We start from the raw sequence: 14,497 nt of genomic DNA on the forward strand, positions 1-14,497 counted from the left end.
CCATCAATGTTCAAGAAGAGCACTTCCAAATTATTCTGATTAATAGTGATCAAGTTAGAACATTTTTCCCATCTGGCATTTCTAATTGCCTTGTTATATATGCCAAGTTGCTCTCTCTCTCTCTCACATCCGCTCTGCAATTTGTCTTTAATTGATTTGTTTCCTCACTCATCAAAGGGGCTCTCTGTTTCGATGTGTTCTTTTTCAACTTTACTGGAGCTATGGCATCAATGGTTGCCTTTAATTTGCCATTAAAGTTATCACCAAAATCATCACAGGAGAAGGCAGGATAGGTGGTTGAGTACTGTTCATACACTCAATAAAATCTGTAGCAACTTCAGAGGTAAGATAGCATTTCTTAATAATGTGTTCAGTATTACCCTGTGCTATGGGCAACAAAGTTGTAAAAAATATACAGTCGTGATCAGATACAGTAACATTAACAATAGAGGATATGTCAATAGAAAGCCCCATGGTAAAAACCAGGTCCAGAGTATGGCCGTGGTTATGGGTGGGCCCAGTAATGTGTTGGATAAAGTCCATAGAGCTCAAAAGATCCATAAATGCAATGGCCTTGGAGTCAGTCTCTTTGTAAAAATGAATATTAAAATCACCCAACACAATGATTTTATCATAGTTCTCAAGGTCAATAGACAATAGTTCAGATAAATCAGTAAAGAAAGTGGGGCAGTACTTTGGTGGCCTATACAGGGTTACGGCCAGCACTGGTGACTGACATTTAAACATTATAGCATGATACTCAAAAAAACCAAAGTTGCCAAATTAAATGTCCTTACAGCTGAGTGCATTAGTAAAAATACAGGCTGTCTCCCCACCCTGTTTTCCTTTTCTGTTAGCGTATGAAAAGCTGTAGTCCGGGGGGGGCTTCAATAAGAGTGGCACTACAGTCTGATGACAGCCACATTTCAGTGAGAAACATGCAATCATCAGAGTATGTATCCCAAATGGGCCGCTGTTCACGATATAGTGCACTACATTTGACCAGGGCCCAAAGGGCTCTTGTCAAAAGTAGTGTACTATATAGGGAATGGGGTGCCATTTGGGAAACAGGCAGGGTCTTGAGATGAGCCTATCAAAGGGTAGATGGATGCTGGTGCTGGGCCGGACTCTGATGGACAGTTAACAGGGCATTGTGATGAGACATCAAAGATGAGTTTGTCAACAGCCTCAGTTGGATCGTAATCAAACACTAATGTCCCACTAAAGGGATATAACTGTTATTGTAACATTAGTGAAAGTGTGTAAAAGGCCACAGAGCAACCACATCATTAGGTTAACCAACTCTAGTCTGGCTGCTAAGAGTCTAAGAAGACATCAAGCTACCCTCATCTAGTCTCACTGTAGACAGAGTGTAAGAAGGTATAGCTAGCAAGAATGCTCTTGTCCATTCAGAAACATTCACCCCAGCCTTCCTCTGTGGAGGGAGGTAAACCCAGCCATCCCCTAGAGGTTAGGCTGGACCCCCACCCCTTCCTCCTTCACAGGAGAGAGGCCATAACCATCTACCCACAGACAGAGGGAGGAAATGGGGCTATCAGGACCAAACACCGCCACAGAGCACACACCAATAGAGGCAGAACACATCCACGCACGCTCCAGGAGAGCAGACAGAGACAGGCTAGCAGCATCTGTAGCGTAAATTCAGGAATGGGAGGTTAAAGAGTCAAGGCGACCCGGCAACCGACCGACCACCGCGCTGCTTCCCTGCTTCACTTACTCCTCCGAGCACCTTCAGATCATTACTCTCTACTCTAGGGCTCAACTGACTGCACGGAATATCACATCATTACCCTCTTCCCAGTTACACATCCACAGACACAAAGCGTAAACAAATATCTCTAATTCAATCTCAGTAAGAAGATTTTTTAAATATACGAGGAGAGGGACAGCTTGTAGTTAGACAGACAGACAGACAGACAGACAGACAGACAGACAGACAGGCTACTAGTTCCATCGGTTACACTGAACCGGAGGTGTAATAGTGTACTATAACTCCCCTAGCTGGGACTGCAATAAAACTCTACAATTCCGCAAGCGGAGAAGGAGGAAGAGGAGGTGGAGGAGGAGGAAGAGGAGAAGGTGGAGGAGGAGTGGGAGTGGGAGGAAGAGAAGGATGAGGTGGAGAAAGAGGAGGAGGAGAGATTATTAAACACTGCTTGTCTGGAGAGGAAGAGAGGAAGTAACAGAAACCCTGTCCAATGAAGCTGTTAGACAAGTGTTGAAGTTGCATGTTAAGCAAACCGGACTGGCGCTGTGACACATCTCTCGGACATCCCACTGTGATCAACCCTGCGCAATTAAAATACAAATTCCTGCCGCTTGGACGCTCAGTGAGAATGTCAATTAATCTGTTTGGGATAGGGGGCAGTATTTTCACGGCCTTATAAAAAACTTACCCTATTTAAACTGGTTACTACTCCTGTCCAGAAACTAGAATATGATAAGTAGATTTGTATATAATAATAATATTTGTATATATAATTAGTAGATTTGGATAAAAAACACTCTAACGTTTCTAAAACTGTTTGAATGGTGTCTGTGAGTATAACAGAACTCATATGGCAGGCCAAAACCTGAGAAGATTCCATACAGGAAGTGCCCTGTCTGACAATTTCTTGTCCTTCTAGGGCATCTCTATCAAAAATACAGCATCTCTGCTGTAACGTGACATTTTCTAAGGCTTCCATTGGCTCTCAGAAGGCGCCAGAAAGCGGAATGACGTCTCTGCAGTCTCTGGGCGAAAAAAAGCAGGAGTTTTTGTGAGTGGTCAGGCAGGGAACAATGACAGTGGAGTGCGCATGCACCAGACGACTCCATGTTTTTCTTTCAGTCTATGAATGAATATAACGTCGCCCGGTTGGAATATTATCGCTATTTTACGAGAAAAATAGCATAAAAATTGATTTTAAACAGCGTTTGACATGCTTTGAAGTACGGTAATGGAATATTTTGAATTTTTTTGTCACGAAATGCGCCCGCGCGTCACCCTTCGGATACTGACATGAACGCATGAACAAAACGGAGCTATTTGGATATAACTATGGATTATTTCGAACCAAAACAACATTTGTTGTTGAAGTAGAAGTCCTGGGAGTGCATTCTGACGAAGAACAGCAAAGGTAATCCAATTTTTCTTATAGTAAATCTGAGTTTGGTGAGCACCAAACTTGGTGGGTGTCAAATTAGTTAGCCTGTGATGACCGAGCTATCTACTCAGAATATTGCAAAATGTGCTTTCACCGAAAAGCTATTTTCAAATCTGACACCGCGATTGCATAAAGGAGTTCTGTATCTATAATTCTTAAAATAATTGTTATGTTTTTTGTAAACGTTTATCGTGAGTAATTTAGTAAATTCACCGGAAGTGTTCGGTGGGAATGCTAGTTCTGAACGTCACATGCTAATGTAAAAAGCTGGTTTTTGATATAAATATGAACTTGATTGAACAAAACATGCATGTATTGTATAACATTATGTCCTAGGAGTGTCATCTGATGAAGATCATCAAAGGTAAGTGCTGCATTTAGCTGTGGTTTTGGTTTTTTACACATATATGCTTGCTTTGAAAATGGCTGTGTGATTTATTTTTGGCAGGGTACTCTTCTGACATAATCTAATGTTTTGCTTTCGCTGTAAAGCCTTTTTGAAATCAGATCGTGGCGAGACCTCCGGACCGTAGATCGTCGTCGGGGACTCCAGGCTAGGAACCCCCCCTGTAAGCTGGAGGCTCCGGACTGGGAACCTTCGCTGGAGGCTCCGGACTGGGGACCGTCGCTGGAGGCTCCGGACTGGGGACCGTCGCTGGAGGCTCCGGACTGGGGACCGTCGCTGGAGGCTCCGGACTGGGGACCGTCGCTGGAGGCTCCGGACTGCGGACCGTCACTGTAGGCTCTGGACTGGGGACCGTCGCTGAAGGCTCTGGACTGCGGACCGTCGCTGGAGACTCCGGACCTTGGTTCGTCACTGGAGGCTTCGGGCCATGGTTCGCCACTGGAGGCTTTGTGCCATGGATCGTCACTGGAGGCTTCGTGCCATGGATCATCACTGCAGGCTTCGTGCCATGGATCATCACTGGAGGCTTAGGGCCATGGATCATCACTGGAGGCTTCGTGCCATGGATCATCACTGGAGACTTTGTGTCATGGATCACCACTGGAGGCTTCGTGCCATGGATCATCGTACGTGGAGCCGGAACAGGTCTCACCGGACTGAGGAGACGCACTGGCAGCCTGGTGCGTGGAGCTGCCACAGGGCTTACCAGGCTGGGGAGACACACTGGAGGCCTGGTACCTGGAGCCGGAACAGGTCTCACCGGACTGGGGAGATGCACTGGAAGCCTGGTGCGTGGAGCAGGCACCGGATACACTGGGCCGTGGAGGCGCACTGGAGGTCTCGAGCGTAGAGCTGGCACAACCCGTCCTGGCTGGATGCTTACTTTCGCCCGGAAAATGCGGGGTGCTGGCACAGGACGCACTGGGCTGTGAAGGCGCACCGGAGACACAGGATATCCTGGGCCAAAGAGACGCACCGGAGACCAGGAGCGCTGAGCCGGCACAATCCGTCCTGGCTGAATGCCCACTCTAGCACGGCAAATGCGAGGAGCCGGCAACGAGCGCACTTATGAGCATCACCGCATAACACGGTGCCTGACCGGTCACACGCTCCCCACGGTGAGCACGGCGAGTTGGCTCAGGTCTCCACTCTGACTCCGCCAATCTCCCCGTGTGCCCCCACCCCAAACATTTTTGGGAGCTGCCTCTTGGTCTTCCGTCGTTGTTCAAATTCCTCGTATCGTCGCCGTTCCTCTCTTGCTGCCTCCATCTCCTCCCTTGAACGGCGATACTCTCCAATCCGAGTCCAGGGCCCTTCTCCATTCATTACTTCCTCCCATGTCCACTCATCCTGGCCATGCTGGTTGGTCCATTTTTGGTGGGATCTTCTGTAACGGCTCTCGTTGGTGGCAGGAAGAGTAGACCAAAGCGCAGCGTGGAAAGTGTTCATGATTCCTTTATTCACAAAACACGTAAACAAAATACCAAAAGGTGAAAACGAAAGCGCACAGTTCTGTCAGGCACGGACACTAAACAGAAAACAAGATCCCACAAAACCCAAAAGGAAAATGACAACTTATATATGATCCCCAATCAGAGACAACGATAGACAGCTGCCTCTGATTGGGAACCACACTCGGCCAAAAATAAAGAAATATAAAACAAAGACTTTCCCACCCGAGTCACCCCCTGACCTAACCAAACATAGAGAATAATAAGGATCTCTAAGGTCAGGGCGTGACAGTATCAGGTCCCATGCACAGAAAACAGCAGCCATTAAAGCATCGGCGAGCAGGTCATTGAAATCAGTCCTAGCAGTCAGTCCTGCTATCGGTCTCTTTCTCTCCCACTCTCTCTCCTGGGGATGCATTCCTTCTCCTCACAGATTTGAAAAGTGTTTTAAACACAAGCATCAGGCCAGCTCCAACAACCACACAACTCCTTAATCCGCTTCCAAAGTATTTATTAAAAACTCTCAAAGCCACACTGTGTTTGTTTCCAACATTCAGCTCCCCTCACAGTCATATTTTACATGCCAGTTTTCCCGTTTTTTATAGTTTTTTCAGGTTAATTTTTTCATTATTTAGTTTAATTTATTAGATCTTAATTTGCGAGAGAGGGCTGTTGTTTTTTTTGGGCCAAGCAGAGCTGAACCGGTGTAAGAGATAGAGTTAAAGAGAGAGACAGCAAGAGGGAGAGAGATACAGAAAGAGAGAGTGAGAGAGAGAGAGAGAGAGATAGAGAAAAATACAGTGAGAGCACGAGGGACGGACAGAGAGAGCGAGAGAGAGACATGGGAGAGAAAGAGTTTGAGAGAGAGAAAGAATACAGAATGTTCCTAAGTAGGGAGCCCTTCTGTTCCGTCCGTTTAGTCACCCCATATTTATTCACCAAATATCACGAGAATTGTTAAACGACACCCATGGATACACACACCATGAAGTGCTGCGCTTAGTCCACACATATGCACACACAGCCCCATAGAGACACTAGACAGAGTGCTGTGCTCAGCTCAGTCCTTTCACAGTGGAGGTAGATATTAGCATTAATAAGTCTCTAGTTGTGGTTTCTCTTTTATTTCATCAGAGGCTTTGGGGAGATCTGAGTTTCAAACAGAGTGAGGCAATAGGCTGGCTGCCATCTCATTTGCTCCTGGTGAGCCCCCATAAGCCCTGGTGATCGGCTGTGCTGTTAGGGCCCTCATATAGGGAGGAAGGGAGCTATAAATGTGTCAGTCACCTGCCTGTCTACTTGTGTCTTTCTGACACAGCCAAACACCGAGCTATCTACCAGCAACACCAGCAGCACTGAAAGGACTACAGATTTACCTGTTTGAAATATGACAGGAAATACTGGTCCTACAAGGTCACCATCTATCTATATTATTCTTCATGTCTACAAATTGGCGGAATACTTAATATACACTATATATACACAACATTTATGTGGATTTGGCTATTTCAGCCACACCCTTTGCTGACAGGTGTATAAAATCTAGCACACAGCCATGTAATCTCCATAGACAAACATTGGCAGTGGAATGGCCTTACTGAAGAGCTCAGTGACTTTTAACATGGTACTGTCATAGGATGCCACCTTTCCAACAAGTCAGTTAGTCAAATTTCTGCCCTGCTAGAGCTGCCCCAGTCAACTGTAAGTGCTGTTACTGTGAAGTGGAAACATCTACGAGAAACAACGGCTCAGCCGCAAAGTGTTAGGCCACACAAGCTCACAGAATGGGACTGCCGAGTGCTGAAGCGCGTAGGGTGTAAAAATCGTCTGTCCTCGGTTGCAACACTCACTACCAAGTTCCAAACTGCCTCTGGAAGCAACGTCAGGAGCTTCATGAAATGGGTTTCCATGGACGAGCAGCCGCACACAAGCCTAAAATCACCATGCGCAATGCCAAGAGTTCACCACCATTGGACTCTGGAGCAGTGGAAACGCGTTCTCTGGAGTGATGAATCACGCTTCACCATCTGGCAGTCTGACGGACGAATCTGGGTTTGGCAGATGCTAGGAGAACGCTACCTGCCCTCATGCATAGCGCCAACTGTAAAGTTTGGTGGAGAGGAATAATGGTCTGGGGCTATATTTGATTGGTTTGGGCTAGGCCCCTTAGTTCCAGTAAAGGGAAATGTTAACGCTACAGCATACAATGACGATTCTAGACGATTCTGTGCTTCTAACTTTGTGGAAACAGTTTGGGGAAGGCCCTATCCGGTTTCAGCATGACAATGCCACCGTGCACAAAGTGGGGTCCATACAGAAATGGTTTGTTGAGATCGGTGTGGAAGAACTTGACTGGCCTGCAAAGAGCCCTGACCTCAACCCCATCAAACACCTTTGGGATGAATTGGAACAGCAACTGCGAGCCAGGCTTAATCGCCCAACATCAGTGCCTGACCTCACTAATGCTCTCGTGGCTGAATGGATGCAAGTCTCTGCAGCAATGTTCCAACATCTAGTGGAAGAATTCTCAGTAGAGTGGAGGCTGTTATAGCAGCAAAGGGGGGACCAACTCCATATTAATGCCCATGACTTTGGAATGAAATGTTAGATGAGCAGGTGTCCACATACTTTTGGTCATGTAGTATACATGTAATAGATATTACCAGAACCGCATGAAAAATTGCATTCCAAATACCTATGCGTAAATACACCTGTATTTGTCCCCCTCGCGCCCCCTCACCTACACAGCTGCACCTCCTAACTCTCCATGTCTCCTAACTCGCTGCTAAGATGACAATTACACCCCATTATTAACATCTGTCTATCACTTTCCTCACTGGGCTAAAACCACTCACACAGTCCACTCTACAATGCTCTTTCCTGTAACATCGCAGGTGATCACAAGGCGTGGAATCTGTCACTACACCAGATAAAGCTCGGTCTCTCACCTTCCTTACTGAGCTGAGACCACTCTAACAACCCTGTTGTTGTGACAGTGTTACCAGACACAAGTTGTCACAGGGTGAGGAATATGTCACTAGAGCAGCAATCCTAACCTTAGTCACAACATTCTCCTTGCTTCACACCACACAGCTCTATGGCACGTGGTCCTACGCATTTCACCCGTAACGCTTTAACTGGACGATCGATGAGGATGGATGGAGAGATGGGACGGAGGGGAGATCCCTTACATGTTTTATTTGGAAACAGGGTCTTTGCCAGTAATTGCTTAAAATGACTATAATAGTAATTGATGGTCTGGCTTTTCACTTTGTCTATACGAATTTCCACAATGGGTACGTAAACTCTGTCGATGTCTGGACAACCGAGACAAACACACTCTTTATCCATCTACTTTGTTTTTTTCCTGCGTCTGTCGTTCGTTCGTCCCCCATCTCTTTTTCGCCCACCCCTTTGTCCTTTTGCTCCTCTTTGTTGGGTTGTGGTTGAGAGAGAGTTGAGAGATGAGAGAGGGAAGAGGTACACCTGCAATAACATCTGGTAAACATGTGTATGTGACCAATAACATTTGATTTGAAGAGGTGGATGCGTCTGCACACAAACACTCACACGCGCATGCATGCACACTCATAGACAAGGAGACAGTCTCGAAGTGGAGCAAGGGTTGACCCCTAACCTCTGACCCCTGACATCATCTGTCTGCGTGTTGACAGACCTGACATGTTCCCCTCTCTGACATCACCACAACGAGGCAGACAGAGTCACTGACACATGGCGGGAGGACGTATGTGTTAGACATTATCACTGAGAGACAGACAGATGTCGTGGAAGTGTGTGTGTGTGTGTGTGTGTGTGTGTGTGTGTGTGTGTGTGTGTGTGTGTGCGCACGCGCGTGTGTGTGTGTGTGTTTGACATTAGTCTGCTGTGAACACCTGTGAGACCTTACGAGACCTGTGGGGCCTGAAGGAGAGCATCAGAATAGTATTGAATCACGTCACTGTGCCATTGTAATGCATTAGGGATAGGGTTCAGTGTTGTAAATGTACTGTAGGGGATGGGGTTCGTTGTAATGCCTAGGGGATAGAGATCAGTGCAGTAGATATGAGGAGATACTACATTTCAGTGTATAGCCTATGGGTGACAGACTTCATTTAAGTGGGGGTCGAGGATGGTACTCAGAGGATGCAAGGTTCAGTGTAGTAGTTGTAACCGAGTTCAGAGCCGTGGATGAAGACCAAAAGGTTCAGGGGATATAGTGGGTACTACAAGGCTTCTTTGTCATACCTACAGGAGAGACAGAATTCAACACATGGGAATAAGGAGCCGGGGTGAGTGTGTACAGCCTAAAGGGCACAGAGTTCAGTGCAGTGGATGAAAGGGATAGGGTTCGGTGGATATAGTGGGTAGGAGAGAGTGAATAGTGAATAGGGAACAGAGTTCATCCCATCACATCAGTACCTGAGTCATTTCCAGATCCGGTGGCCAGGGCCGGCATGGTTCCTGCCTGGCTGTGGAATATCACAGTGGGGTTTGAGAGTGGCACCGCAGTGCACAGCCACACAGGAGCAGCCGGCAGGGGTAGGGTAGAGTGTAAGGTTCTGGTCACTCCTCTCCGCTCCTGTCCTCTACTTTCCTCTCCTCTGTCTAACTCCTCACTCCCATTCTAAGCTGTCGCTTTCCAGGATTCATGCCATGGGCATCCGGTGTTCCCTGAAAGAGAGAGGAGAGAGCAGAAATGTAGGCATTGCTCGTCACCTCACCGCATCCACCGTCACATGCACGAATGTGTGTATGTGTGTGTATGTATGGGATAGTAGGTTGTTGGACCTGGAAGAAAGCGGATGTACGCATCAATGAAGGAGGTTGTTCAGCAGAGGAGAGCAAAACATGTGTTGGACCATAAACATGGAGGGTCAACTGTGAACACACATATACACACACACCCTATTCCAGCCCTTCGTTATTCCCCCTTTCAACGGTCAGGGGAAACATAGGAAACACAATCCGGCTCACGGGTGAGAGGGAGGGGAGGGAGAGAACACCACAGAGCAGACCTGTGAAAAATCTAACGAGCGTGGTAACGCGTCGCTTCGTAAATACAACCAGTCAACTGTGAATCAATCCATCCACATACAGGAGGAAAACAGCAAGAACAAGGGGAAAAATGTAAAACAAATAAAAACGTTAAGAGAAAATCATTTGGCCGTTAATCTCCCCCTCAGACGCAGCAAGGGTACACCCCCCCCCCCAGCTCCGGCCTATAAAACTCAGCGGAGGAAAAACAACTCATGTGCAGCTAGGCTAATTGGAAGAAGATTCCCTGATATTCCCTCTATCCCTGAAAGATGTGTGTGTCCCTGTTTCAGGATTCTTCATCGAGGAGGTGGAGGATTCCAGGAATGTCAGGAGTCAGGACACCAGAGGAGGAAATACACACCTCCACACACGGTAAATACACACACACACGCTCTCAATCACACACACACACACACACACACACACACACACACACACACACACACACACACACACACACACACACACACACACACAGTCTCTCTCTCTTTTTTGGACAGTATACAGGCCTATATAACATGACATAGATCATGAGTGATAGCTGTGCAGGTGGGAATGTGTCAGTGTGCTAGCTGCAGTCAATGACTCAGAAAGCTGGGTCTGACGGGGTCAGTCAGGGAGCAGGCCTCAGAGCATATGACTTATTGACCTCTGTACTCGATCCAACCCGGTAGCGCAGCTGCAAGCTGGCATTAGACACACACACACACACACACTAGGGCTGGGGTTGTGGTGGGGTCCACTGGGAGGCCCCAGCCCCTTGCCCTCCCAGTCCCTCATACACCCCTCCTCGACCCTCCATCCCTCCTCGACATCCTCCAGCCCTGGCTGGCCTTGACTCACACCCACACCTTGTTATTAAACCCTTTACAGCTCCGCCACACACACACTCCCCTGTATGCTCCATTTCTCCCCCTGGCCACTTCACTAGACCCTAAGGGCCCCTACCTACCATGTCCATGTCCCTCTCTCTCTCCATCCACTCTTCCTCTCCTTCTCCTCATATCTCCCTCCCTCGCTAACCATGCCACTCAGGTCTAGGCTACTGAATGCTTCCCCTTAGCCCAGGCAGCCATCAAAGCCGGGCTGTAAACGTAGATAACAGTGGCCAGCCAATAACATTTACCCAAAGGCTCCTACCTAACAACATGGGGCTCAATGACCCACGCTAGACTTGCCCCCTTCGAAGTCATGTGCCGGTCTACTCCACTCTCTGTTTGATCCCCCCCCATGATACAACACAGGTAGCCCAACACAGGATGCCTTAAAGGCAGAAAGGACCAAAAAATTATTAATTATCTGACATGAGCCACAGCCACCTCTCTGGTCCTCTCTACCTCTCTCCCGGCTCCATGCCTCCTATGGTGGCAGCTGAGTTCTGACAGCTTTTTGCCCTTTGCCGAAGCAACGATGGTTCTGAGGTGCTGTGTGTCAGGGTGTTCTAGCTAGCTAGCACCACTAACACTCAAAGAGCTTCCAGGCAGCTCCACCATGCTCTGTTCTCTCTCTCAGGCCAAAATATCTCCATCAGGACCCCTATTCAGCAGGTCCAACACACACACACACACACACACACACACACACACACACACACACACACACACACACACACACACACACAACCTCCGTTGGACCCCTGAACGGAGCCCGATGGAGCAGAACACACACTGGGTCAAAGGGTGTTGGAGCGTGAACTAACTATTCCGCCTCAGGTCTCAGGCACCTGGCTCTGCTGTGTGCTGTTCCTATGTGGCTTGGGGCTTTAGCTGTATTCTCAATGTGTTTGGAGAAGCTGCAGAGTTGTTTTCGATTGAAAAACACATCCAGAACTAGAGTGTTTCCCAGCACATACAGGAGCCACACACTAACACACAACCCCCAGTGGAGCAATCTGTATCCTGTACAGGAGCGAGTGCTTCTTGGCTGTGGTGTAGATCACGGACGGAAGGTTTAGCCGCCCTGAATGTGTATAAGCACACACACAAGTCTAGGTGTAAATCTGCGGCAGTGCCAGTTCACGTTGCGTAATGGTGTCTGACATGCCGGGTTGTGAACGCACCTCGGGTACGACCGTTGCTCCAGGTGAGGCAAAAACCTGCTGTGGAAAATATCACTGCAACAACATGAGCCAGGAAAGACCGCTGGCAAGCCCGCCGGGCCCGGTCATTTAAAACATAGACGTTTAGTTCTAGCGGTTTGAACTCTAAAACATAGGCCCTAGACGTTTGTAGGCCAGGAGTTTTAGAAAAAACTCCTGGCCTACAAACGTGGTGAATTCACAGATCAACAGTAAAGAAGGTATCACTTTTCCGTTCTAATGGAAAGTGTAGGACGAGGGACGATTCAAACCTTCCTACTCCTTTGTTACGCCTGCTAGATTTGTAGCACAGCTGTCTTTCTGCACGGGGCTTGGTTTGTGGAGACTGGAGAGTGAGAGAGCCACAGAGAGCGAGAGTACATGTATAGACCAAACTGTCCAGTGCAATCAAAGTTCAGTGATGTTCCACACAATAAGCCTACATACATCCCATAAAATGCGGCAAAGAGACCAACAAAGACCAGGCCTGTGTCCCAAATGGTACCCTATTCCCTTTGTAGTGCACTACTTTTGACCAGACATCCGGTCAAAAGTAGTGCACCATATAGGGAATACGGTGCCATTTGGGACACAAAAGGGGCAGCTCAGCGACAGCAGGCGCCTCAGGCCTGGACCACAGGATCCTACAAGATCTCTCCAACAGCTCTGCTACTTTGAACACAGAGGACAAAAGCAGCAGCAGTCACTGAGCTCATGTCAAAAGAATTGTCCCGTGCTAAATCAGCTCTGTATTTCACAGTCACAGAGAAGGGTAAGGGACAGGGGTAAGGTTTAGTCATAACAGTATGATTGGAATGACAGACAGAGCGGGACCTGGTAGGGAGATTGATCTGCCTGCAGTGCAGGGCTGCAGGAAAATCGGTTGTAGCGGCTTTCGGGAACGGCATCCCTAGGAGGAATTACAGCAATATTCCCAAATTAAGTGGGATCCATCTTTCCGTCCAGGGCCTTGGAAAGGCCAGGAAGAGTGCCGCAGCACCGAGAGCACCTGAGACTTTTACAGTGCCCGAAAGGCCTGTAACCACTGAACTTGAAGACATAGTCCAAGTCAAGATGCTGTATTCAGCCATGCCTTGGTTCGACTCTGTACAAATCACAGAGAATCAGGTTTGAGTGTAGAGGGGGGAGGCAAAGCAACTTTGCCATGTGGAAAAGAAAAGAGCAAGGAATGAGCCTGATTGTAAGGAAAGGTATGCCTTCTACTTCTCTACTTGTCCCATGTGTAAGACACACACAGCGCCCTGAAATGGTGCTATCGCCATCTAGTGGCCCAATATCCAACTACAGCCAGAATTCCCTCTACTCTTACTACTACATCACAGCTGTAAGTAACCCTGGACAAGAGAAACGTCAGCACCTTACCAAACAAAGGAGACACAATGTATCTGTTAGGAGACACAATGTATCTGTTTTGTCTTACTCAGTGTGAAACCTGAAGTCTGATCAGTTATTTGAAGAGAAAACAGCTCGAGGGGTAAAGTGGGAGGGATATGGAGGATAGAGAGAGATGGGGGATGAAGAAAGGTTGTTATTTTTTCCCCTTTTCAAAAACAGGTCCGTCCGTCCGGCCAGGGCTAGGATGGGCGGGGCCGCCAGGGACCCAGCTGGAAGTCGAAGAGAAGGAGAGAGAGGGAAGGAGAGAGAGAGAAGAAGAGAGGAAGAAAAACAACAGGGTATGAAAACACACGCTCTTCCTCTGACATCAAAATAAACTCTGCTATCCTCAGAGGTACACAGATGATAGCCTAGGTTAGTCCAATGTCTAGCACTGAGCGAAAAACACCAGCAGTGCATCTCATTCTCTGGAACACAACACATCCTTGGCCGCACCAAACATGAAGACGAGGTGAGAGGAAAACGTGTAGTGGTCTCAAGTGAGACATGGAGAGGGTCTGTAAATGAACACCATCTTTCACAGGCAGCAGGCGTAAATGCTTCAGCATCCAGGCAGGCTCAGGCTACTCATTCCCTGGGTTGTCAGTGTAGAGTAAAGGGTAGGAGTGGAGTCGGACAGCCCCAGGGTGCTGTTGGGAGATTGAGTTTTCTCCGTGGAGGCAATCCCACGCGGGGTCAGAGGAAGGCCAGACACTTGTCGGGAGGATTATAGGGCCACTGCGTCCCATCCATCTGTCACACAAACTCACACACATAACCAGCGAGTGATACTGATACTGATCCTCCTTCTCCTCACATGACAGGGACTAGAGCCAACAACCCCCACTGCTCCATCTCATCCTAGGCTGCCACAGATTCTCCAGTTCTTAGCTCAGTGTGTGTGTGTGTGTGTGTGTGTGTGTGTGTGTGTGTGTGTGTGTGTGTGTGTGTGTGTGTGTGTGTG

At 48.0% G+C, this 14,497-nt stretch overlaps 1 protein-coding gene across 3 annotated transcripts in view; it reads right to left on the reverse strand.

The window, feature by feature from the left end:
* LOC115195893 (MAGUK p55 subfamily member 7-like) overlaps positions 1-14,497 on the reverse strand; it is a 298,114-nt gene that overhangs the window by 153,066 nt on the left and 130,551 nt on the right. For all 3 annotated transcript variants that reach the window (XM_029756238.1, XM_029756237.1, XM_029756236.1), the window contains one exon: positions 9,444-9,695. In XM_029756238.1, coding sequence (XP_029612098.1) covers positions 9,444-9,480 — 37 coding nt within the window. In that variant the 5' untranslated portion in view covers positions 9,481-9,695. The remainder of the gene's footprint in view (positions 1-9,443; positions 9,696-14,497) is intronic.

The sequence above is a fragment of the Salmo trutta genome, chromosome 6 (assembly GCF_901001165.1).
Source record: "Salmo trutta chromosome 6, fSalTru1.1, whole genome shotgun sequence".
NCBI classification, from domain to species: domain Eukaryota; kingdom Metazoa; phylum Chordata; class Actinopteri; order Salmoniformes; family Salmonidae; genus Salmo; species Salmo trutta.